The 27,218-nt window shown below is 40.2% G+C and overlaps 1 protein-coding gene across 2 annotated transcripts; it reads right to left on the bottom strand.

Moving 5' to 3' along the window:
* Nucleotides 1-223: 223 nt before the first annotated feature.
* DEPDC1B (DEP domain containing 1B) lies at nt 224-26,987 on the bottom strand. 2 transcript variants are annotated; one of them, XM_037373567.1, is made up of 11 exons: nt 26,870-26,987; nt 25,953-26,218; nt 20,815-20,950; nt 17,950-18,077; nt 12,745-12,875; nt 11,668-11,715; nt 11,118-11,258; nt 4,800-4,966; nt 3,161-3,337; nt 2,321-2,506; nt 224-1,998 (listed from the first exon to the last, which is right to left on the bottom strand). In XM_037373567.1, exons 1-11 carry the CDS (start codon nt 26,915-26,917, stop codon nt 1,837-1,839), a joined length of 1,590 nt encoding a protein of 529 aa, XP_037229464.1. In that variant the 5' UTR covers nt 26,918-26,987; the 3' UTR covers nt 224-1,836. The 2 variants fall into 2 exon arrangements, with proteins under 2 accessions (XP_037229464.1, XP_037229465.1); XM_037373568.1 differs by lacking the exon at nt 2,321-2,506.
* Nucleotides 26,988-27,218: the final 231 nt, after the last annotated feature.

Below are 27,218 nucleotides of genomic sequence, written 5' to 3'. Positions count from 1 at the left end.
GGCTTGGGAACAGTGAACAAATGGACTTGCTTGGTTAGTTTTTACATAGTCAAATAAATTACTTTTTGAAACAAAATTACAATTGATCTGTAGAAATATGACACATGTTCAGCTTTTCTTCATAGAAACTAATGAGTAAACTCTAATTACTGTTTAAAATAGGCTCAGGAAGGCTACAGACTTAAAAAGTAACTGAGGAAAAAATTCAACACAACAGTAGAAGTCTTATTGGCAGGCTGTGAATTTATTTCCAATGGCAAATAGATTGGCTTCTGCTTCTCTGTAATTTAGGAACAGATATCAAATATAACTTAGGTGGGTTTTCACTTTTATGGAAGACTTGCTTTCCAACTAGCCTTACTCATTAATATACTTCATGGATTAGTACTGTAACCACATCATTATATATGACTAGTCTAGTCATAGTCAAAGTTTGACTGCACTTTGCATACTAAGCATACACAAAATATTATGACACATGGAAAAAGTTATATTACCCTTGAAGACCTAGTACAAAAGATAAAAAGTGGCTTCAAATTTTGTATCAAATTTGCTTAAGAAAAAAAAAATTATTGATATAAAGTTCAAGTACAACTGATGTGTGAAAACAGATCACGGAAACCTCTACTGTTCAAAATCACATTGCCCAAGAAATATTCCAGTGTATTAAACCAAAAGCCTTGTAATGTACATATTAAAGCCTATTGACTGGTTAGGAGGTTAGCAAAGGGAAAATACTGTCAATGTTGCATTACAGGATAGTCACCATGTTGCCTACTACGATGTCACATAGAAATTTGTTGAGATGTCAGCTGTCTTCTCTCCTGCACAGACTACTCTGACATTCAATAAGGTATGAAATGCTGCTCTTTAAATCTGTAGTGGATAATATGAAATCACCACTCCAAATAAATATGGGAAAATGATAATGCTTTAATAGCTCAAAAGCGCTGTCAGAATTAAGTATGTTATATTTCAAGTTATAAGTACGGTAGATTTCATAATGCAAAACAAATGAAACCACTAAAGGCATGTATACTTCAATGTCACTTCAATATTCAAATTCCATTTTCAGAGGAAATTCAAGGCTTCAAATTTTTCTGATAAAATATGTTCTATCGTCAGGCATGCAATTTTGTATGGCAATATTTAGTAAGAGCATATGGGAAAAGACTTAAAAGACTGGGCTGCTGAAAAGGTTGGGTCAACACTACAGAATTTAATGGAATTTCAACAGGAGTTGACTCAAGCTGTAATGCATCATATGAATCAGAAAATTAAGAATGAGTTTTTACAGTTTTTTAAAATAAACCTTATATATCAAGAACACTGAGGTGTACAATGGCAAAACAAAATCCAGTGTTTCATACTTATTCAAGCATGTACAGCAACTTAATTCCTCAAGCTATGTGAAGAAACACAGCCTAGTTTATGCAAGAGATGCATTTTCAGGGAAAAAAAACCAGTCGTTGACTAGTTACCTACAGTATATTACACACAAATAAATTCAGACCTTGAAATGATCATCAAATCAAACTACAGCAAGTATACTTACTTTATCACCCAGGTAGATTAATCACCTTCAGTTTCTTGGTGGTTTTTTTTTTGGTTTTGTTTTTTAAATAACAGACATATAAAAAAATAGGGATTTACAAAAATACTGATAATGGTTCACATTTCTACCATCTCAATACTTTCCTCTTCTTTTGACCTTTTCTACTATGTCAGCAGTATCTCCAGTGGTTTTTTGAGTACCTACATGCTGCTCAGGCTCCTTTTGCATAAGATCCATTGATAACATGCTCTGACTCTGTTTGCTGATCTACTTCATACCATTTACATTCGAAAGCTTCTTGTTCTGTGAAATGGTTGAAAAGGCTTTTTTAAGGCCCACAGCAGTATTGGTGGTTTCTGTTTAGTTTTTTCTGGGAACAGCACCGCTTCAGTTTCAGGGGTAGGAAATCGTACTTTATACACTTCAGGATAAGATTTCTGAAACTAGAAAAGTACATCAATTTAAATGAAGAATTCACTCAAACTTGTAATATAAAAAACTATTAAAGTGCAACCTCCACCTTTGGAACAGGAAAATTATTATTTCTCTAATGGACTCTCTATACCTCTAAATAGAAAATTAGGTGGCATTTTCAAATATGTCTTGATTCATCGCGGTACCCCCATTCCAAATGATTAAGAAGTGTGAAATCCACAAAAGTATCTACGATTTTAAATCTCAGTATTTCTCTAGAGGACTACATGTCTAACACTTGATAAAGTTTTGTAAGTTAAAATTAAATACTGCAAGGGAATTTCTATTTACTTGCTTGAGCTTCTTCCTCTTGTCTTTTACAGATATTTCTTTATTCATTGCAATTTCTTCCAATAAAGCTGCCAGTGGTTCTTGAGAGCCAGTTGCCCTTTGGTATTCAAATTCATCTGTACTGATTTGGTGACAAAATGATGGAGGAGGAAAAGTTGCATCAGTATCATCTCCAGCATATTTTATCTGAAGAAAGAGTCAAAAAAAAGCAGCTATGTTTTTTCAATAAATTTGCAGAAGTTGGCTTAACCAAATTGACCACCTGAAGTCACTAAGTAGAGAAGACATAGAAAAAAGACCTTAAATTGTACCTCCTAGCTCCTGCACTAATTGGGTGAGTTCTAAGATGACACAAAGGAAGCTTGTTTAGCTCTTGGAATAAGCTAGAAGTTACTTTTTCAGTAGAAATTAAAGAAGGAAGAACTAAATAGCAGCTTTGAACAAAATAAAACATGGTGTCAGGAAACAGAAGAGTTATAAAAAAGCTGAACAAGAAAGGATGGCTCTAAAAGAAAATCAGAACATTAATGGAAACACTTTCTAAGCATTCAAAGTTTTCCTCACTACCATAAACACAGTTTTCTCATTCCATGGAGAAGATGGCAGTGACCCAAAAGATATTTTAAAGTTCTTTTTTAAATCTCAAAAGGATTCAACATCTGCTTAGTTTAATTTAAATACATAGTTATAATTGAATATCAATAGTCAAAATTTATTGGCTCTTCATAAGCAAGCAGAGACAGAACAAAGTCTTCAAGAATTATCAAACTTCAGAGCAGAAAGGATAAATTTGATATAGAAGCACAGAGACATGAGGAGTTTTTTTCACCAGATACCTACTTGGACTCTCTGGAGATGTACAACATGTTCCTCTATAGAAGATTTTAAGGCAGAAGGAACACTTAAGATCTCTTGATAATTATCCATAAGAAAAGATACTAGTTTAGCAGCAAGCAGTTCATCCAAGTCCATTTCATCCTTTGAGCAGAGAATACAACGGGAAAATGCCTGAACCATCTGAGAAAAAAAACCAAGCATTATTATTTTTCTGTTTGGGGGTGAGGGGAGAGAAATCGGACTGTATTTAAAAAGTGATCTTCTAGAAAGAAGATTTTTAACAGCACAATACTCACCATACTTCCAACACATCAATATTAAGATTAAAAAAAAAAAAAGATTGTGTATGTTATCCAAGTGGACTAAAGATGGCTCCTGCCTCATGTATAATAATCTAACCCTGACTTTACACTTAGAATGACTGAATTCTATTTTATTCTCAAGCCTCTGTCAAATAGCTACTTCACATGGGTTTTCCAGTTAAACAGGGCACAAGTATTTCAGAGATTTGAAAAGTAACAGGAATTTAAGAGAAGTTAAGCACCAGAGGGAAAACTTAATACCATTTTTTGGAAATCATTAAACCACATTTCAGGTCCTGCTAACTTTGCTTAAGTCTTATGCTCAAGCATTCAGTTACAAAACTTTTCTGTCTGTGCACCAGACCCTTAACATTAAAACCACAAAAGGCAATCAAAGTTTTCTGTCATGTACCATAGACTACAATGCTGAATTAAAACTTAGTACAAAATATTTGGACTGTAAAGGATTCACTTCTAAAAATAACATTTAGATTATAATATAATTATTTTAATCAAAGACCATTTACAGTTAATTAAATTATAACCTTAGCAGTCAAAAATTTAATTATTTTAATCAAATACTATTCATAGTTAATTAAAAACTTAATTGCTATGGGACAAATTTAGATTTATGTATGCTACTACAGGATTTTTGTGGAGTGGCTCTACAGGTGAGTTTTCTGTTGCCCTTCTTGCAAAAGACTTGAACGTTAACCAAAAGAAATACATGTTTTTACCCAGTCAGAATTGCTGAGTTATGTCTAATAACTTTGTAATAACATGCTGTTGCAAACATCAGTGATAACTCTACAAGTAGTCCTACAGAAAAAGCATTAGCAAAAACTAGAGCTTTGCCAAAGTTTGATTAAAGTTACTTTCAGAGATATCTGTAGTTGAATGATGAAAAAAAAAATCAGAAAAAAACTCATAGGAATTTTTTTTAAATGGATGAAAAGAGGTAAACTAAAACATTCAGCTACATACTTCTATGACTGAAACAACCAGTCTGTTTCTCTGACAATCTGTCGCGATAAAGAACACAAGAGACCTCACCTACTGTTGGGTTTTTTTTCTATTTTTTTTTCTTATCCATAGTGAAATGAGTCATGATTTAACTTTGAAAGATAAGGAAAGCTCCAAATTCCGAGCAAATTTTTCATTTGCTTACAGCTTACCAAGAAATACCATTTATTAAAGTTCAGAATAGATTTCCACATAGCCAGAAGAGATGAACTGTTCTTCAAACAAAGAAACTGTACTTTTACACTCTTTCCTGTAAGAATCTTATCTGTGCTACTCCAAAAACCTTGATTACACCTTGTGCCTTACAGTATACATACCAACGTTCTGGTCCTCGCTGACTCAGAAAGAGGTGGCAAATCCTTGTTTAAGCTAATTCTCGCCATCATCCTCACCAGCAGCTGTAGTCTTTTCCGATTTTCTGGTGGCAGCAGGAGACAAGATATCTGAAGAGCTTCTATGGCCTTGCTGTGTTTTTGCAGCAGACCTGGATTATACAAGATCAGGAGATGGGGCAACATTTATCAATTATGTATTTCCATAACATTTATATATCATTTCTAAATCTGTTGAGCCAAATTCCTTTCTTACTTATTCAAAACTGCCTTAGAACTCCACTCCCCAAAGAGTCTAAGAAGATAGCACTAGAACCAGACTACTAGAACTGGGCACCTTGTTTAAGTATTTACAAGATTTCCTTCTGATGCATACGGAGATATTAACAACCATAACCAACAACTCCAGATATTAGTAGACATGAAAAACTACAATGTTTTGTTTCATCCTTTTCTCTTTTATAACACTCAGCTCTAAACACAACTGAGATGCATGCACAGATGTAGCAGCCACACAAAAGAATTAAGTCCGGGCAACAATCAGAGAATCTAAACAAAACATGTGTTTATGCATCAATGAGAGCTGTGGCAATACTGACATGTCTCTCATACCTATAGGAGTTAAATCTATGACTAATTCTACTTAAAAACTCTTGAGAAAACATAAGAGTGTAAGCATGCCAGAGATATTTGAAGAATTGGACAAGCACAGTACAATCCGATAGTAGTTTAGGTACCTGTAAAGAGGTCTCACCATCAAAATGTCATCCTCTTTTGGGTTTCTAAGGCTCAGTGGAAGAAGCATCTACTACACATTTGCCAAATAGCACTAGTATCAGAACAAAACAGAAGTCAAAATATCTGCGTGACTGAAGTTTAACTAATTTACCTTGAAAAAGAAACAAGGAAGATGACAAAGAGATGCACCTTTTTTTTTTTCATAGGATTACAGATGCTGGAACAGATCTCTGGAGATTATCTAAGACCTCTCCCACTGCTCAAAGCAGGGGCATCTATAGCAAGATGCAGATTTTGAATATTTCCAAAGACGAAAGATTCCACACACTCCCTGGACGAGCCCTCCCAGTGTTTGACCACCTTTCATTTTAAAAAAAAAAAAAAAAAAAAAAAAAGCAGCTATTTTCCTATGTATAAATTAAGTTTCCTGTATTTCTGTTCATGCCCATTGCATCTTGTCCTGTTATTGGGTATCACTGATAGAAGTCTGGTTCCCTCTTCTTTACTTTTCCCATATCAGTCTTCCATACACATTACTAAGATCCTCCCTGAGCCTTCTCTCCAGGCTAAACAGTTCTTGCTCTCTGCCTCTCCCCATATGAGAGACGCTCCAAGGCCTTAATAATTTTTGTGGTCCTTCACTGGACTCACTGACTACTGATGAGGGAAGCTCTCCCTCAACATGCTGGCAATGCTTTTAATGCAGCTAAGAATGCTGCTGGTCCGCTGCTGGCTCACGGTTACTTTAGTGCCCACCAGGACGGCCAAGTCCTTCTCAGTAGAGCTGCTTTCAAGTCAGTCACCCTCATCATGCACTGGCTGATGAAGTTATTCCTCCCCAGGAGAGGACTTGGTATTTCCCTTTGCTGAACATTGTGAGATTCCTGTTTGCCCTCCAGCCTGTCAAGGTATCTCTGCATGGTGCGTTAACTGCTTTTCCCCATTTTGTATTATTATCTGAGCACTTATTTAGGACATTCTGTTGATGTTTAGGACAATGTCCCACCATCCAAGTCATTAGTGAAGTATTAACCACTACTGGCCCCATTATCAGCCCTGCAGTACTCCCTGATGATTGACCCCCAGCTGGACTTTAAGCCACTGATCACAGCCCTCTAAAGCCAGCAATTCAGCTGATTTCTGCTCTGCCTCACTAACCACTTATCTGGTCTTTACTTTCTCAGTTGCCCTATAAGGGTGTGATGGGAGACAGTGTTGAAAGCTTTACTACAGTCGACATAAAGAGCAACCACTGTCATCCCCTCATCCCCAACATCAGCCAATCACATGCTGTGTAAAAAGTGGAAGCTGTTTGTTATTAAAAAATGACAGAAGTGTGCAGTAGTAAATAGGGCAGCCAAAACAGACAGTATTCCAAGAAAAGTGGTAAAGCACTGTAGTTAATTTCATTTTCAAAGTAAAGCTTTTTCTAATTTCAAATGAAAATTTGGCAAGAACACTGGTGCATATGATTAGCAGAGGCCCTGAGAAATAATAATTAACTTTAACGAGATTTGTACATAAAGAATCATTATAACCTGTGTAAAGAGAAAGTTTAATCTTACCAAATTACAAAAACATCTGATGATCACTGACACCTTAGCCATATTTCCTTAGCTATTCTAAAAACTAATTTCAGCCAGCCTTTTGGAATAGAAGTGCTCTGGACAGTCTTCATTTGAAAACAGAAAAAGGTGAGGCATCTTGATATGATTATACCAAGCCATCTACAATTTTTGCAAAGATTTCTCATGTTTTACAATGGAGCTTTTAGATACATACACATCACATCATGGCTGTCTCAAATGACTAAAGTTATCATCTGGTAACAGTTCTTTTACTATTTCCTGAAGTCTTCCACTAAACAAAAAGCTTAGCCACTGAAGGAAGAAAGAAGTCTTATAATCACTGTGGAAAGGTTGTAATTCTCTGAGGGCAGCAATATGAAAAGTCAAAGACTCAAAGACTGAAATCTTGGTTTATAAATGTCTTAAGATTGAGAACTATTGTCAATATAGCAAGCCATATTCCATTAAAAAAACCCACAGAAGTGCAACTGCAGACATGGATCTGCTTTTCCATATTTTGTAAGTGCACAACTGCTAAGCAGTTACTGCTTCACAGGCAGCATTCAGTTTCAGCACTGACAGCTACTAAAACAGTATTCTGTGGAGTGTGCATTATCCTCTACATCTACCTACAGCTTCATAATGGTCTGTACATCAACCTCCTTGTTAAAACCCAGTTACATATTGAGCAGAACCCAAACCTTTCCCCTTTCTCTCTCAGCTGAACTCCTAAAAGAATCCCTTCCACTGCTCTCTCTCCCCCCAACCCTAAGAACCACAGATCAAACCTCAGAAGAGAGTCTGCATGGTTAGAGAAGACCTTGCTACCAGAACTACAGATCAGGCACCCCTGACTTGTGTTTGCTTGTTTATTTTCTTAATACTGCTTCGAAGTAGTTTTGAGCACAAACAGGAGAGTTAGGCTTCACCATAGGTATGCTGAATGGCCGCCTTGAATTGCCTCAACCAGCTAGATAGGGAGCATACACCTGAACTACAGAAAAAGTACAAAAGACACCTAGGGATCATCTGGCCCAATCCTATCCCCCAGTCAGTGAAGCTGCCCAACTCAGGTACCCCAGATCATCCCACTAAGGCCAAACACAGCTCTTCAGCTATTCAAATGCTTGTGCTAGATGTCTGGAGGAGGCTGTTTAGGCAAGACTTCTAGAGAAATGTGACATATTCAAACACATACTGTCAGTAGTTTAAAGTAAATTATGTAAGTATGAAGATGGAAAACAAACTAAGTAGTTCTTGAAAGCCTGTATTGCCATGATTTTTCTTGTCTAAATCTATTTTTGTCAGTAAGGAATGATTCCATAATAACACGTAATACTTTTGTGACAGAGACCACAAAACCATTTTTTAACTTTTTGAAATAGTGTATCGTTTCCTTTCATTTCCACATAAACATTGGCATGAATTCTTTCTTCTCATTTTTACATTTGTGAAATACTGTGAAATAAAACTCTCAAAACCTGGAAGATGTGAAATACAATGGAAAAGCAAACAGAAAAAGAATATGAAAGGAGATAAAGATTTTTTAAAGATATTATTAAGAATATCTGTTGTCTAAGAAAAAGAAGTCATACTCCAAAAACACCTGTCATTTGTGAACAGAGGACCTGTGAGTGATGTGATGGTTGGAGGCAGACTTGGGCATAGTGATCATAATGGAGTTTTCAATTCTCAGAGAAGTAAGGAGTGTGGTCAGCAGAACTGCCGCCTTCAACTTCTGGAGGGCAGACTTTGGCCTGCTCAGGAGACTGGTTGACGGAGTCCCTGGAAGGTGCCAGTTGACTGCAGGTTAGCAAGTGTGCAACCACCTACAAAAAGGCCCACAAGGAGGAGCCAGGGAACGACAGGCCTGTCAGCCTTATCTCAGTGCCAGGGAAGGTCATGGAGCAGATCATCTTGACTGCCATCACATGACACATCCAGGACAACCAGGTGATCAGGCCCAGCCAGTATGGGTTTATGAAAGGCAGGTCCCACCTGACAAACCTGATATCCTTCTATGACAAGGTGACCTATCTAGTGGGTGAGGGAAAAGCTGTGGATGTTGCCTGCCTGCACCTTAGTAAAGCCTTTGACACTGTTTCTCACAACGTTCTCCTGGAGAAACTGGCTGCTCATGGCTTGGACAGGTTTACTATTCACTAGCTAAAAAAGTGGCTGGATGGCCAGGTCCAAAGAGTGGTGGTGAATGGAGTTAAATCCAGTTGCTGGCTGGTCACAAGTGGTGCTCCCCAGGGCTCAGTATTAAAGGCCAGTTCTGTTTAGTATCTCCATCAGTGATTTGAATGAGTGGATCAAGTGCACCCTCACTTAAGTTTGTAGACAATACCAAGTTGAGGGGATTGTTGATCTGCTTGAGGGTAGGAGGCTCCGCAGAGGGATCTGGACAGGCTGGACTGATCAGCCAAGGCCAATTCTATGAGGTTACACAAGGCTTAGTGCTGGGTCCTGCACCTGGGTCACAGCAACCCCACACAATGCTACAGGCTTGGGGCAGAGTGGCTGGAAAGCTGCCCAGCAGCTGAACATGACCCAGCAGTGTGCCCAGGTGGCCAAGAAGGCCAACAGCATCCTGGCCTGTATGCAAAACAACGTGGCCAGCAGGACTGGGGAAGTGATTGTCCCCCTGTACTTGACATTGGTATGTCTGCGCCTCAGACGCTGTGTTCAGTTTTGGGCTCCTCATTACAAGAAACAATTGAGGTGCTAGAGTGTGTCCAGAGAAGGGCAACAAAGCTGGTGAGGGGCCTAGAGAACAGGACCTATGAGAGGCAGCTGAGGGAACTGGGGTTGTTTAGCCTGGGGAAAAGGAAGCTCAGGGGAGACCTTATCGCTTCTACAACTACCTTAAAAGAGGTTGTAGCAAAGTGAGCATCAGTCTCTTCTCCCAAGTAACAAGTGATAGGACAAGAAGAAACAGCCTCAAGTTGCACCGGGGTGGTTTAGATTGGATATTAGGAAAAAAATTTCACCTAAAAGGTTGTCAAGCTTTGGAACAGGCTGCCCAGGGAAGTGGTTGAGTCACCAGCCCCAGAGGTATTTAAAAGACGTGTAGATGTGGTGCTTAGGGGCATGATTTAGTGGTGGACATGGCAGTGCTAGGTTAATGTTGGACCTATTGATCTGAAAGGCCTTTCCCACCCTAAAAGATTCCATAATTCTATGAAAAGGAACTATATTCAATTTGAAGCCAGATTGTCAATAACAAAGTATAAAAATACTAAATTCCAGAAATAAGCATTATTCTGAATTCCTTTTCCCCCTTAATAATTTATTAAGAGCAATTGTTGTTCGTTCTCTAAGCTCAGAAAAGTGACATGCTACAAAGCTTGCTTACTTTTTGACTCAGTTGTTCTTTTCTGAAATGTAACTATAAAACATGATCAAATATTTTCATATTTACTGTCTTTCAGTGAGTCATCTGTAGGTACAGGGTAAGTGAATTTGGTATCTTGTGAACCCTTAAATAGTTATAGTTATAACAAAACTGTTGGGTTAAAGCACTAGAATAATTAATACCTATTCTAAGTTTAAGCAATGAAGGATTTTGATTTCTTTCAGATGTCATATTGCCAGGGTTAAAAAACAGTCCCTATGGTTCTAATCTTTTTTAATCTAGACTTCAGTCACGCAATTTCTGAAAGAGCTTACATGAGTTTTTAAGACAGGAATTTGTAAAAACAGAAGAATCTTTTAAAATTCATCTGTTAGGTGTGACAGTGCTAAGCAATGAACAGAGGCTTTTATGAATTATTAAAGACAAGCAATGGAAGCCTTTTAAACTAATGTGATCAAAAAGACACAAGAATAAAACCACCTTGTGATATGAAATGAATTTAAATATTAAAATGTTCTCTACATAGAATGGATAGGAGGTCCTAAAGAAATCCGCTGTGATATTATTTGGGTATGGTAAATTAATTCCAGAAAGTTAATTCAAAAGAATATTTTTTTCATTGCATCCCAAATTACTTACCTAACACACTAACAAAAACATCAAAAAAATTAAATGTGAGAAGAGGTTCTTTCATCTGGCCAAAGTAGTCCACTATAGTTTTGAAGACATCTCTTTCAAATCCTGAGTACGTAGGCTGCTTCAAATCTGAGCAGCTGGGCCCTACAAAAAAAAGAATTCATTTGCAGCCATCAACCAGATTTCTATTCCAGCCACTACAAAACACAATGTCAAGTAGAAAAAAAAAAACCCAACACATAGATTCATTCTTCAAAATATATGCTATTGAATTGACCTATTTCTGATTCATCTAGTGAAAATACACAATAAAGGTGAAATACTAATAAAATAGTTAAGCCTGTATATATTTCACTGAAAAAAGCTGCACTGGCAGGAGAATATATGCTCTCTCATCTTGTCAAACTTTGTTTAAGGCAATGATCAGAAAAAATATTGATTGTGAACATAAATAGGATTTTGATAAGCAGTAAAGGCACAGCCAGTTCAATTGATTTTTATGGGGTTCGGCTGTTTTTTTTGTTGGTTTTTTTTCCTTCCTTAATTTACTTACAGTTTGCTAAACATTTCATTGCTGATAATATCCAGTGGGGTAGTTCCTCTGCATAGGTGAGAAAGACAGAAATTAGGAGGAGAAAAAACCCTGAGAAAAATGTTAAACTGTAAGGTAAAACCAAAGCTGGAAATTCTGTAAAAAGTTGTTCCTATATAGTTGATCAACTCACTGCAAACACAGCCTGTACCTTAATGTAGGATCTAGTTTAAATTACACCTATACATTAATATCAACCAGTTATGTCTACTGCTCTTACAACTCAATCAGCAAAGTGGATATCACAAATCCTTAACCTGCCCTGCAAAAATCAGCCAAACTACTTCAAGCTACATCTTCACTAGTGCATTACAATGGAGTGTTTACTTTGCACTGAAGATTATGAAAAGCACTCATATATTCAATTCTGTCATTTCTGCAAGGAGGAAGTTTATACCTTGAGGTTTTCCAGTTGTCTTTAAAATGAACATGTATATGCTCTGGAGGGGTTTTTATTTACAAACCATACCAGGTTCCAATCTTGTATTTCACTGCTCCACGTATCTTGTAGAAAACATGGTGGCAATAATATTTTAAGTGATAACACAGCAGCAAAGATGTTTTACTTTCTCCCTGATGTGGAAAGCAGTTTTAAACTTGGTACTAGTTTCAAAAGACATTGACTGAAGACTCAAAACTGGGAAATTTTAATGATCGCTCAGTGTACATTTTGATTTTTTCCCAATTTTTAATACACATTTCTTTCATGTTAACACTCCAATTCAGGCAGTTAAGGGCTGGGCTGAAAAATTCAGCTTGAAGTGAATAATATCCCTATCTATAAATGATAAGTTGCTGCTCTTTCATCTTTCAACCCTGCTAAAGCAGGCATATATTTAAAAGAATAAATACAGAATAAAAACTGATTCTTTCTATGGGGATGAGAGAACAACAATGACATACTTTGCAAAAACACTAGTATAGCTGTGGTCATACAAGTATAAAGATGGTACATGTTGGTATATTAGAACTAATACTTTTTTTATACTAGCAGACTACAATACAAAAAAGTTAAATAAAGACTTCTGAAACACTTACTTGATTTGTCTTCTAAAGTGACAATGCCTTGCTTATTGACATTGTATGCATTTTGGACTATATGTTTTGAATTCACAAGTTTTGTGTCTAACACTTCATCCAGAGACTCCAAACCCAAGACCTTCTGTAATCTGTAACAATACATAAACACATAGTTTACACGTCATCTAATCTGAAAAATGCCAACATATAAAATTAGAATAGATATGATTCTGAAAAAATTGCTTAGAATCATGGAATACCTCATGTTGGAAGGGACCCATAAGGATCATCAAGTCCAGCTTCCTGCTCATCACAGGACTGCCTAAAACTAAACTATGATCAATAGTGTCACCCAGATGCTTGTTGAACTCTGACAGGCTTGGTGCTGAGACCACTTCCCTGGGAGCCTGTTCCAGTGACTGACCACTCTCAGTGAAGAATATTTCCCTAATGTCCAGTCTGAACTTCTCCTGACACAGCTCCATTCCATCTCCTTGTGTCCGGTCACTGGTCACCAGAGAGGAGATCAGCAGCTCCCCCTCCGCTCCCCGCCTTGAGGAAGTTGTAGGTGGCAATGAGGTCACCCCTCAGCCTTCTCTTCTCTAAGCTGAACAGACCAAGTGACCTCGGCCACCCCTCCTAAGTCTTGACCTCGACACCTTTTTCACCATCTTGGTTGCCCTCCTCTGCACACCCTCTAGTCGTCTGATGTCCTTCTTATACTGAGGCACCCAAAACTGCACACAGTACTTGAGGCAGGGCCACACCAGTACATTGTAGAGTGGAACAACTGCCTCCCTTGTCCACCTGGCTATGCTATGCTTGATGTACTCCAAGAAACGGTTGGCTCTTTTGGCTGCCGGGGCACACTGTTGACTCATATTCAGCTTGGCATCGACCGCCAAAACCCCAGATCTCTTTCTGCAGAGCTGCTCTCCAGCCTCTTGTTCTCCAGTGTGTATGTATAACCAGGGTTATCCCATCCCAGGTGCAGAATCTGGCACTTGCTCTTGTTAAGTTTCATACGGTTTGTGATTGACCAGGTCTCTAGTTTATCCAGATCTCTCTGCAAGGCCTCTCTACCCTTGAGGGAGTCCACAGCTCTGACTAGTTTAGTATCGTCAGCAAAATTAATTAATGTACATTTCATTCATGTGTCCAAATAATTTATAAAAACATTAAAGAACACTGGCTCTAAAAGTGAGCCCTGGGGAACCCCTGGTGACTGGCTGACACCCTGAGGTAACCCCATTTACTATAACCCTTTGAGCCGAATCCATCAGCCACTTACTCAGCCAACATATTATGGACTTGTCTGGTTCTATGATGAACAGTTTACCTAGAAGGATACCAAGCGAGACAGTATAAAAAGCTTTGCCAAAATCCAAAGCCACCACATCTATTGGCTTCCCTTGATTAACTAGATGAGTGACCTTGTCATAAAAGGAAATTGAGTTGGTTAAGCAGGACTTCCTCCTTGTGAATTTGTGTTGATGATTACCAATGTCTGCATTGTCTCTTAAGTGCTTTTCAATAACTCCCAGAATAAGGTTTTTCATAGTTTCGCCAGGCACTGAAGTGAGACTGACAGGGTGAAAACTGGGACATTTGCCAGCTTCCAGTCAAATGGGACCTCTCCAGACTCCCAAGACCGTTGAAAAAAGTAATGGAAAGAAGTCCTATGATGACATTGGCCAGCTCTTTCAGTAGTCTGGGATGAATCTCTTCAAGCACCACAGACTTACATGCATCCAGCTGGAGCAGGAAGTCTTAAACAAATTCAGGGTCAGCTGTAGTTTATCATGCTCCCAGTCACAACTGTCCAAAACAGGTCTCTGAGGGTACCAGGGCCCATCACTGATGTTGAAGACAGAGGCAAAAAAGACAATAAGCATTTCTGCTTCATCTACATCCTTATTTGTGAGGTGACTGACTTCATCAAGCAATGGGCCAATGTTACGTCTGATTCTCTGCTTGCTGTTAATATTTTAAAAAGCCCCTTTTATTGTCCTTCACAGTGCTGGCCAGCTTGAACTGTAATCAAGCTTTGGCTGCACAAATTTTCTCCCTGTGGTGGCAAATAACATCTCTGTAGTCTCCCCATGTCAACTGTCCGTGCTTCCAAGGACTGTATATTATCTTTTCCTGCCAAAGTTCTAGAAGATCTCTACTTAGCAAAGCTGACCTTCTGCCTCGCTTGCTTGATTTCCAAAAATTTGGAATTACCCACTTCTGTGCTCTTAAGAGATGGCTCTTAAAAAGTAACCAGCATTCATGGACCTCAATACATTCAAAAGCAGATTCCCATGGGACCTTACTATCTAGCTCCTTCAGCAGCTTGCAGTCTGCTCTTGCCATATCCAGGGTGGACATTTTGCTGGCAGTTTTTCTCCTACCACCACCAATTTGAAACTCAGCTATCTTCTCATCACTGTGGCCAAGACAGCTACCAATCACCACTTAACCCATGAGTCCCTCTCTGTTTACAAACAAAAAAAGCTAGGAGGGCATCTTTCCTAATTGACTCCCTTAGTACCTGCACCAAGAAGTTATCTTCAACATGCTTTGGAAATTTCCTAGACCTGTTTGTGTCCACTGTATGATATTCCCAGTTGATGTTTGCGAAGTTAAAATCACCCATAAGGACAAGGGCAATTGAACTTGAGACTTCCTTTAATTCCTTGTAGAATATGTCATCAGTTTTGTCATCTTGGCTGGGAGGTCAATAGTAGACTCTCGCAACATCTGCTTTATTTGCTTTCCCCTTCATCCTTACCCAGAGGTTCTCAACCATGTTGTCACCATCTGTAAGCACCATACAATCCAAGCCCTCCATAACATGCAGCTCCACTCCCCCCACCTTGCCTGTCCTGCCTATCCCTCCTGAAAAGCCTATAACCATTCATCATGGTACCCCAGTCACCGGACTCATCCCACCAGGTTTCACGTACGCTAATGATGTTGTAGCTCTAGGACTGGGCCAAAGCTTCTAGCTTCTCTTGCTTATTCCTCATGCTGCATGCGTTAGTATAAAGACATTTCAAATGTGCTCCAGTGTACTCAAGCACATTGTGGAGCAGACTGAAGGACCTCACTAGCACACCATCTGTCAGACATTGGTGTGCTGCCCCCAGGCCCATCTCTAGTGAGCCTGGATTTATCCCTTTCCCCCTTCAAATCTAGTTTAAAGCTCTTTCAATGAGCCCTGCTAACTTCTGCACAAAGATTGTTTCCCCCTTTGAGACAGGTGCACCCCACCTGTCACCAGTAGGCCTGGCATCTTGTAGTCCAACCTGTGAACAAAACCCAAAAAATTCTGCCAGTGACACCAGTCTCAGGTGTTGAGCCAGGTATTGATCTGCTGGCTCTTCCTGTTTCTTCCCTTATCACTGCCTGCAACTGGAAGGATACAGGAGAACACCGTTTGTGCTCCTGATCCCTTAACCAGGCATCCCAAGGCCCTGAAGTCTCTCTTGATTGCCCTTGGACTTCTTACTGAACTTCAACACTGCCTACGTGAAAAAAAAAGGAAAATATCAATAAGGAATAATAATCCAAGCGCCATATCAGTGTAGGAAGTTTTTTCTTTACATCTTTAACCCAGGCCCCAGGGAGGCAGCAGGCTTCCTTCCTTAAGAAGCAGGTCCAGTCTGCATACTGGGCTTTCTGTTCTTCTCAGAAGAGAGTCTCCTATGACAATGACCCATCTTTTTTTCTTTATGGAAGCAGTTTTGATGCAGAGCGTAGGCTGACTTAATCTCAGCAACATGTCCATGCTAGATGGATCATTGTTCAGTTCCAATTGCAGGGCCTCTACCTACTACACAACGGCACCAGGGATGATGGAGTAGTCACAGAAGAGATGCCTCTGTTGCACCAGGCAGAAACTTGTCCCCATTGCCCCCTACCCCTTAAGTAACAACATTCAGCTCGGTGGAGAGAAGATAGGGAATCGTCCCTTATTATGTGGCCTGTCTGCCTGACAAGCTGGTCCCAGGGAAGGTAGGGTGTGATTCCAGTAGTCTACCTCTCCCTCACTCTCCCTGACACTCTTCAATCTGCTCATCTCCTCCCTGAGCTCTGTCACTAAGCAGAAGAGTCCCCCTACCTAGGCCTGCCTTGCACAGCTATACTTACCACTGCCATCTGGTGCTAGTGTCAGAGCAGGGCGAAGCCTTCAGCCTGGCACCTGGGTGTCGGGGTGCTCCTGCCGGAGCTCTGTGTGGGCAGCTGCATAACGTGCTGGGTGCACAGCTTAGAGAGGCCATGGCTTTCTGCCAGGTAGACACCATTACTACCTGGTCGGCCTGGCAGGGCTTCAGTGCCCTCCCTGCATCCCTTCCACACCATGCTCTGTGTCCTGTTTGCCTGCCCTGTTGGCAGTGCTCTGAGTGGCTTGTGCTCCCTAAGAGCTTCTTTTATAGGAGGAGGGGGGAACTCTGACCACCATTGCTCCTGGCCCCACCCAGGTCTTGTCAGTCACTGTCAGGCAAGCTGCGGGCTCCCAGGGGCTCTCTAGGCTCCTGGGAGGTTCCCCCTGTTTGGGAAACCTCCCTGTTCACCATGCTGGTCTGTTCTGCTGATGATCATGCCAGCACTGGAGCCACTTGCCTTGGCATCAAGTTTATTACATGGAGATAACATGCTAGTTCTAGATGAAAGTAATCATTAGTAAGGCATCAACTGTACTGTAGAAATAACCAATGTATATTACTCTTTTCTCCTGCATAAATAGTCTAAAGTAATGCCTTAAACTTTGCATAGGATATTCCTTTTGGAAATAGTAAAGAATATACAAATCTCAAAGCCTTCAGCACTCAAACAGCTACCCCATTTCTTATCTCATATGAAGTATTGTACTTGTCATTGAAAGGTTTCATGGTGTCACACTTTTCCAAAAGTGCTTCTGTTTCATAGCAACAGGAAAAAAAGAGAAAGACTGAGGAAAAAAGTGATTAAACAAGACAAAGCCCACACAACCAAAGGACCTGTATAACACAACAAGAAAAAGTAAAAATGTAATAAGCACAATAAATTTTCTTTGCAAACTTTTTTTGCTGAATTTGTAGCCAAATAACAAGTGGTATAGTCAGGGTAGCTACTATGGCTTTCATAGCAGCAACGAAAAGTGAGTGGCTGAAATTACAAGCATTACCTGAGAAAACAGACAAAACTACTACCTACTACACAGTTTATCAGCAAATGACTCACAAATATACCCACCGTGACAAAGTCATGGATTTCCATATCTCTTCTATATTTGTTTGTGTTAGCTCCCTGCGGAACACAAGTTTACATGCCGGTACTTCCCCTATAGCTATACTGTGTCGCTTGTACCACATCTCAGAGTTCTGAAATCAGAAAAAACACTCCTTATTAAGTGGTGACTGTTCATGTATTAAACAGTATAATACATTTCTAGTACAGCATGTTCCCTATTACAAGTATTTTAAACATTCCTGAATTCCAGTACAGTCTCCAGGCTGCAAATAAGTGTTTAGGTTTCACAGATGTGCAGCATCTTTTCCCAGGTACATAATTTGTCCAAAGCTGAAAAATTATGTGTGCCAGAATAGCCATTAAAGTTCAGGAGTCAATGGCCTCTAATGCTCTGTTTAGATCCTCTCCATTATTAAAATGAGTTCAACTCTCTTGTTTTCAACTACCACTCTAAAACTAAACATCTGCTTATGGAAAAATTATTGGAGAATCATTCGGTAAGATATTAAAGACTGACAGTAATACTTGTTTAGCAATATACTGATCACAACTAAACATTAAGTTCATTAGCAGATTCTACACATGAAGGAAGTAAAAGCACGTAGCTACAGTTGAAGACACCCATCAGATCTAGTCCACCATTGTAACAGAATTAAGTAAAGAATGCAAAAGACTCCTTTACTCAACCTTCAAATCCAAGCTCAATGCTTGAAGATTGTCATCAACGTGTTGATGAGTAGACATACAATACAGTTTGAGTCAGAGTACTTTTCAAGGGAAAACTCCTAATCATTCCCAGTTCCTTGATTTACATCACAGAGCAGTACCAAAGCACATTAACAGTATTCCTTGTGATCACAACCAAACCACAAAATGCACTCCAGGAATTTGCTTAACTACTCCAAGCACTAATCATCTGTGGCACTAGAGCTAGTTTGAAACAAATAGCACCCTCTGAAATTAGTATCTGGTCTTCCACATCAGTGTTTCCCTACACAGACCCATGCCCATCAACATCTACACACATCCAATAAGTGCTGTGATTGCTGCCGTCTACTTCACTATTCCAGGGGAAGCTACACCTTTCTATAAATAAGCCACCAGAAAGAAGCTTATTCCTTTGCCTCAGTTACTTCAACTTACAGTCCACAGTGTTAACCAAAAGTACCAATTAAGGAGATTTTGAGTTATTCCAGACTGTGTGCTGTTGCATCAGATGCACATAGGCAGTCTTTTGCTCTTTTCAGTCCAGGATGCTTGGCTGGAAACTTAGACCAGACAGCTGGAGGCTGTAACTGATATGGAGAAATAGTGTGAAATGGGGACAATGGACATCGATTGTGATTGTATATGTCTGCTCAGGAATGTGGGTATGGTGACTAGTCATGGGTGCGGTGTCTGGTCACATAGGCACACAGCCTTGAGGAGACGCCTACAGTTTTGAGGAGACGCCTGCCCTTCTTCCTCTAACAAAGGGGCTATTTAAAAAAGAATGAGAAAAGGATGAGAGATATTCCAATGCTATCTAGAGGGAGGGAGTGCTAAGTCTCCTTGCTGGAGAAGATCAGATGGTCACAAGAACATGAATCACCTACAAACCTGCAAGACCACCACATTGCAGGCAAAGGACTGATAAGCTAATTAACATATGAAGCGGGGTTTAGGTAACGAATATGTATAGGCGTTAAATGTTCATTTGTTTTATTGTATAAATGTGAGATGGTTCGTCACTTCGGGCATGCACGCTTGTGGAGGAGCGATCCCCCGTGCATGTGCGCGCAATAAACATACCTACTTTGTAACTTTCGAGTTATAGAGTCTAATTCCGTACGTCATAACTTGTAGTAACTGCAGCAGATACTTGCTCAATAACAAAAATATTCAGTTCTCTTTAGTTGTCTTTGGCACTATCTTTTCTTTTTTCTCTCTTAATCTTCTACCTACTATTGAAGTTCTAAGGACTATGCTTTCTCCTCTGCCTGCTGCACGTGGAAGGTGAACTCTATCTGCACATAAACAATTGGATTACAAATATGGAATAGCCACTCATTCAGGACTTCCAGGTGTCCAGCAAAACGGTAGGAGCTACTTTTCCAAACAGACTTGATCACCAAGAAATCCAAGGGTAGTGTCCTGCACTGATGAGCATTAATAAAAAGGCCAAAATTATTGAAAAAGTCCCAAGAGTTCACAGAATATGAGAACACTCACATACAAGATACACTGGAGGGAAGGGTTTAGAATATGCATAAATCCAGAAGCCTAGTCTTTTGAGATGTCTAGGTGGCAAGGGTTGGTTTACTAACAAAAGCAGGAGTTTTTCCAACAACTCCACAAAGGCTGGATCAATCCAGGTAGGTATGGGGCAGGATGATTCTCCATGCTGACAAAAGGTAACAATGAAACCAGAACCACTTCTCCTTAGCAACAACATACTCCTTATGAAAAAGGAAACTGAATCACTAACAATCTCATAGCAGCTACTAAGGAAGTAATATTGTACATATTCTGCTACATGAAGTATCTGAGTAAGCGTTACAGTATAAGTGACAGCAAGGTAACTATTTTGTCTGGTAGTATAATAAATGCCCTGTTAGAATCTGAACAAACTAGAATGTAAGCATACTGGCAAATACAGCCATACTGAACTTAGGATGTCAGGACCTTGTAATCTGTAGCAGAAAGAACACTCAAAGCCAACATCCCCAGTAAATCATTAAGAACAGCTTTACTTCACATGAACTTAAAATAGAAGTATTTTGCGTTTAATTTTATAACAGAGTATTTTGTGCCACAACAACGAGATTATTAGTTCAGTTTTGCTTTTCAAATTTACTTCTGTGGGGAAATGAAAACTGGGTATCTTACCATTGCAACTGATTTCACTGGGATGTGCTCTTGGGAAATGCCAGCCTTTGGTTCATTCCAGTCTGGAAATTTAATTACTTCCTTTCCACACGAAGGTTTCTTTGGATATGACTTCAGCGGTGAGGAAGGAGGAAATCTACAATTACAGAATATTTTTAATGCCTCTGAACCCCACCCTAGTCCATATTTACCAATGCAAAACTGCAGTAGGCCTTCACATGCAAAAATACAACAAATGCCTTGGACATTCACAGCATGATGTAGTTGCCTGAAGACTGGTGTTGAGTGACAAGTAAAATACCCTAAGGTGTCTTGTTTGGCCTCCACCTGCTGCTCCAGAATAGTTCAGATCCTTTGTACCTCCCATGACATAGCTGAGCTTTGGGTGAATGTCTGATATCCCAGCGCATCTCAAATAGCACCTGCTGCCTATGCATAAACAGCTGACTCCGGTCTTAACTAAAAGATGTTGATTCTGCTGAAAAAGCTGTGGGTAGATTTTCCCATGTCAAGTGCACTCCTAGCATGCATATCCCAAAGCAAAACTACATAACTAAGTCACATGGCTAATGCTTGGATTTAGTTAGTATGTGTGCAAGTGTCCACACCGTTGTGTCCATGTTACCACATTCTTCTGTGTTTATATGCTTTCTATGCGAAGGCCATATTCTTCATGCAGTTCTTTTCTTCCAGCAGGTTGTGCAGAAAACACATTCACTTTTTAAGGCATTTCAAGAAGTACCGTGTGAAGAAGTTAGTAGAAATAAACTCTAAGCTAGCTCTTGAAGAAAACAAGGAAAACAAACCATCCCAGATCACATTCAGCCCAGTCATACCTCCAGCCTGACCAGAATTAAATTACTGCCAAACCTAGGTCAGAGCACACACAAAGAATTAATGGCAGCACATCAGACTGACAAATCAGTTCAATGGCAAGAGATTATCAGACTGCCCCAGATCAGCTCTTGTTTACCTGCACTCCTAGGTTTTAGATGCTGAGATTCCTGATGCTTCAAGAAATTGCTTCAGCTTCACTTGCTTTTTTAATCAGAATGTAAAAGGTAGTTACTTCTGTGACTATGCAACAAGAACTTGTACACCGCATGCATATATATCCTCCCAGAAAGATTCTCATGCTCAAGAAATCCTCACTTTTCCTCTAAAATTTCATCCAGTCCTCAATAGGCAGTTCCAACACTTAATTTTTAAATTAGTTTTGTATTGCAGTTTTATTAGTCGAGTAGTGTTACCCTGCATAGGTTAAACACATTATGATTTTGATCACACACACTGAACCCATTTGGTATATTCCACAATAACACTCTTCAAGAGAAGAAGGAGATATTACTTCCTTCGTACAAACCCTGAGAAGTAATAAGCACCTTGCACTAATCCTGCAAGACTTACTCTGCCTTTTAAAAGTAACCCACAACACATTGCAGATGTTCAGCTGTTGAACACTCCCAACTATTTTTCAGCTATTCATTACTTCTTAGAGTTCAATGTTAAAATTGCGGACTTTCTTTCTTTGCCTTACAGTATTCTCAACAGTTCCCTGTTCCCCCTCCAGTTCTTCACAGTGTTTAGCTTTATATTATTTGCTGCCCTGATTCTCAACCAGTAAATTAATAGTTCTTACAAGCAGAAAAAGGAAATGCATTCCCTCTTTTTAGTTGGTATTACAGCAGGAGCAGGATATAGACAGAGCCAAGTTTTTGGATGAACAATGAAAAGCCTCCAATTCTATGATGAACAGAATAATGTTACCTAAATCTAACAACTGGGGAGCATTCCAAAGTTTGCATGTCAAGATTAGCATGGTTTACAGCCAGTAACACTAGTTTCAGGAGTTTATACAAAGAGGAAATAGAGATAACTGTTTGTGTCCAGGGCAATGGATAGAGAACAGGGTCAACTAACATTGGTATCCATGGTATAATAATTACCACAGCTGAATTCCCAGAAATTTACTAGCAGTGCAAGAGTACTAACCCTTTTGCTTTTAATGCAATTGCTTAGGTTCTAAAAAAGTAAAGCCTGACAGTTTCCAAAACAACTCATTTATTATTGTAGACTACAGGGACAGTAGGTCAGGACACACAAGACAGATAGTCTGTTGTTTCTAGAAGCCACATGAGTTCTCACCTTCACATTTAATACTCAACCAGTTCTCTCAGGCAAATCAACATTTGGCAACATCTCTTTTTCATACTCTGTGGAATGAGTAAGAGCAGACAGCTACACTTACATGAGAACTTAATGAATGACACAACGGTGCACCACAGTGTACAGTTATAGTATATACGAAATTAACACAGGAATTTATAGAAAAGGTATGAAGCATATTAAGGTTTCCAGAGTAAGCACCATCAGTGGAATCACAAGCGACTTACACTGCTACCGGTATCAATGCGGTGAAAAACGTATTTACAGCGTAACATTAGGAAAGCCCACCAGAGGGAGCTGCCAGGACATTAAATACACAAAGGCGGGCTAGAAAACCATGTTGAGCTCCACGAATCGGAGAAAAGCATGTCTTAATATTTAAAGCCAAAGACCAAAACCATGAGTAGCATATGTAGTTTACTTATGCACCAAACCCAGTGCGAAAAAGCTGGCTTCAATTCAAGGTGCATGAAAGGTATGCAGTTCTACTAAAAAACCTCTTTAATTAGTAACTTAGTTAAATTTTGAACAGGAAGTGGGGAACAAAAATCATTAAAATAGCTGTAATAAAAGAGCTTTCTTGTCCAGCTGCCGATCGTTCTGCAGAGCACATAAAAAATTAAAAGCACAGAAATATTTCACCCAAACAACTTCCACGGCTCAGGAAAGTCACGGCTGAAAATACAAAGGAGAAAACAATAACAAAATTTTGAGTGTATCCACAAAGCCAATGCAAAATAAACAAAAAACAAACTGCAAACACAACAAACACAAACCAAAAAGATGTAGCGTAAACCCCATATTTAATCTTTTGATGAAAAGGCAATGCTCAGAAAAAAAAGGAGATGAAGTGCTTAACACCTATGGTACCAGTGAAAACTGCACGCGGGTAGTGTTGTCCTAAGGACAGACAGAGCAGGACCAGGCCAGGAACATACCAAACCAATAATAATGTAACTACCACATGTGCTGTACCAGCACCTAATTGCTTTTCTAACTCTGTTTAAAGAAGGATAAAGCCCACTCCACACCACTCCTTCACACTCAACTTTCTCCAGACTGAAGTCAAAACGTAAGATCCTCTGCAGCTCCTCTTGTCTTCCATGCCTGTTTTCCAACCTAAACTAGTCGATGACTAGGTAAACAATCACGATATCTTGCCCTTCTATAGCAGCCATAAACAGGTGGCCAGGGAAGAATTTAAGAACAGGACAAGCATACATGATACTTCCTCAGTACCTTTTCCCAGCCTTTGGTCATGTACATCTGATAGACTAGAGAGCCATATATTTTTGAGATGCTTAGCAACAGATTTTCTTGGGTGAGCTTCTCAAAATACCTTCAGATAGAAGTCCTTTGATACACTGGGTCCTTCGAATTTGAGTCCCAAGCTCTAAAATTTAATATTATTCTTGATTGTTACATGGAAGTTCCATTTATGGAGCTAAGTTTGTAGAGAACATTCATTTTCTATTGACTCCAAATCACTTAAAAATTCCTCCATTAAAGTTGATTGCAATTGCTTTGAATATTTAACTTTTTTTCTCAGGGAAGCTGTAGCATTCAGTGCCATTTCCTTCAGAAGGCAGGCTAAAAAACAGCTACCACTTTTACTGAAAACTGTCATGTAGTATCATAATGTTGAATTGATGCTAACTTGTTACTGGAATTAAACACAAATTCAATCCAATCTGGCTGTAAATCAACTGAACAGTAGTGAAACAAGTTTAACATAAACCACAGTTCTTTTATAATAAAATATCTTGACCCAAGTTTGTTCATGACAAAGTAAAAGAATTACATTATACATACCTCTTACTTTTAAAGCATTCCAAGTTAATAAATAAAATTAGGAGAGCAATGAACTGCATTTACAGCATAGGTGTACAGACTAGATGGCAAAGAAGCTTAGCCGCGCTCTACAAACTAGTGAAGATCATAGACCAAAATGAAAAATTGACTTCATCCAAATAAAGTGGAAAGTCAGCATTACATTCTCCCAAAAACAATATTAAGAAACTGTCTAAAAAAACCCCATAAAATTTCTGTAGCTATATAGTAATAGATGTAATATGTAGAAACACAGCATTATTGCTGACCTATTTTTCGTATTGCTTTGCATGAAGATAGCTCCCATTTCCTCAAAAGACAACTCATCAGGATAGAAGTTACGAATCCATACTTAAGGTAATGGTCACTTCTGCACTGCTTTGTCACTGAACAGGACACTACAAGATAGTAGAAATTCAGAACTTGCAACTTTTGGACACCCAAACCAAGGTCACAAAGGTCAAAGAACTCAATCTAGTAAGGTTAAGCCTTCATTAGAAAGAAAATTATTTTCCTCTGCTAACAAGCCATCACCTGAGAGGCTAAACAGGGATAAGTAAGCAAGTTTCCTTAAGGATGAGCAAATAAAACTTTGCCTCTTTTAAGAAAATTTCAATCTACAACCCAAGGAATATAGAAGAAGTTACATCACAAATTACTTTTGAATTCAGAAGGCCTTTCTCTCAGGAGTAGAAACAGCATCCAAATAGTCAGGAGTTGAGGGAGAGGAAGGACAACTGGAGTTGGATGGATGCTTAATGGCATCGGCATTTCCATCCATGTCTTACTGATATGCACTCTTCCAACACTAGCAAACCTGATGTCTAGCAACAACAAATAGAACTACCTTGTAAAAGGTGCAAAAGCTTTTGTTACTATTCATGAATGTAATTGAGTAAAAGCACCCTTCAAAAATATTTAAAAACAAACAAGCAAAAAAATCCCAAATCCAAGCTAAAAGAGTAAACCATGACAGTTGCCTGTCACTGAAGAAAATGAAGTCTTTAAAAGGAAAGAGGGAGAAGACGCAGTAATACCTTTTCAAAGGCATTCTACAAAAACATTTGTAAGACCAATGAACAAGAGTTATTACCGCCCGTTTCCAAAAACCAAAATTTTTCAGTCACCCTATATGGGTTTACCTATATAAATGGCCATCATCTTGAAAATCTTCTTTACCCCATCTTCCTTTAATATCTTCAATAACATGATTTTTCAGGAATTTTTTAAGCAGCTTAACTGTTTGATTGCGAGTCACTTCTGGCCCAAAGTTTTGATTAGAGCCAAGCAGTTCATGTAAACAGTCCACTGCCTCCGAGGCTTTGAAGCAGCGCTCATAGCTTTTGAAGCGACACCGATGCTTCCGTAAAGGCATCCCAGCACGAAAAAGTTCTATTATCTCGTTCCACTAAGGAAGAAGAACAAAGCAAACCATTACGGGAGCTCTTCTCCTGGAACCGTTCTAGTTATACAAAGCAAGATCAGAATGCAGCCAGATTTGAACGCAAAACTACATAATTTTTTGATTGTCGGAGTTTACAAGCAGACCTAAAACTATGACTTAAGCAGCTGAGATCTGAGAACAAACACCAGACACAGGAAGAGGAAAGATCTAGAACCCTATACTGTCTACGGCCTTATAGATACAGCTTTAACCCCGCTCTTGGTTTTTAACTCGACAAAGGCTGGACTAAAGCTCCAGCCTGCCGGGCTCTGCCGCCGCTCCGGTCACGCTGGGAGCAGGCGTCCCGCCGCTCCACAGGACTCAGCGCGGAGCGCACCGAGACCCGGACCGCTGCGGGGGACCTCCCGACCAGAGGAACCTACCGGGGACCGGCTGCCCGGGACAGACCCGTGGCCCAGCCGGACTGGCGACGCTGGGCCCTCAGGCCGCAAGGTCCCGGCCATCAGGGCAGGCGTAGCGGCCAGGCTGTCCCACGCCGGCCGGTACCCTGGAGACTCCAGAGTCGCCGTCGTGCACGGAAGCCCCCCTCGGACGGGACAAGTGGACACGGGGGACAAAGGCGGTCGGGGGGCCCCAGCCCAGGGAGGCACTCACCAGCCGGGTAGCGCGGTAGGGCCCAGGGCCGACGAGCCTCGGCTCCATGGACGCGGCCGGGCCTCGCCGTCTCCACGGAAACAGGCAGCCGCACGCGCCGCGCCCGCCGACCGTTTGAATGCGGGCCCGAGAGGCGCAGCCGTCACCTATTGGGTGGCGGCGGCAGCACGTGACGAGCCCACGTCGCCCTCGATTGGCGGAAGAAAGCCGCTGACCCGCCCCGCGCCGCGGCAGGCCCTCCCCCCGGCCCGGCCCAGCCCCGCCCCTCCGCCCTCACCTCGGGGGCGGCCTCGCTGAGGGGCTCTCACCCGTGCCCGCGGGGGGCCGGCCGTGGGACAGGGGCTGGGGC

Source organism: Falco rusticolus, chromosome Z (assembly GCF_015220075.1).
Source record: "Falco rusticolus isolate bFalRus1 chromosome Z, bFalRus1.pri, whole genome shotgun sequence".
Taxonomy (NCBI): Eukaryota; Metazoa; Chordata; class Aves; order Falconiformes; family Falconidae; genus Falco; species Falco rusticolus.
The sequence above is the reverse complement of the archived record's forward strand: the minus strand, read 5'-3'. Positions and strand labels throughout refer to the sequence as shown.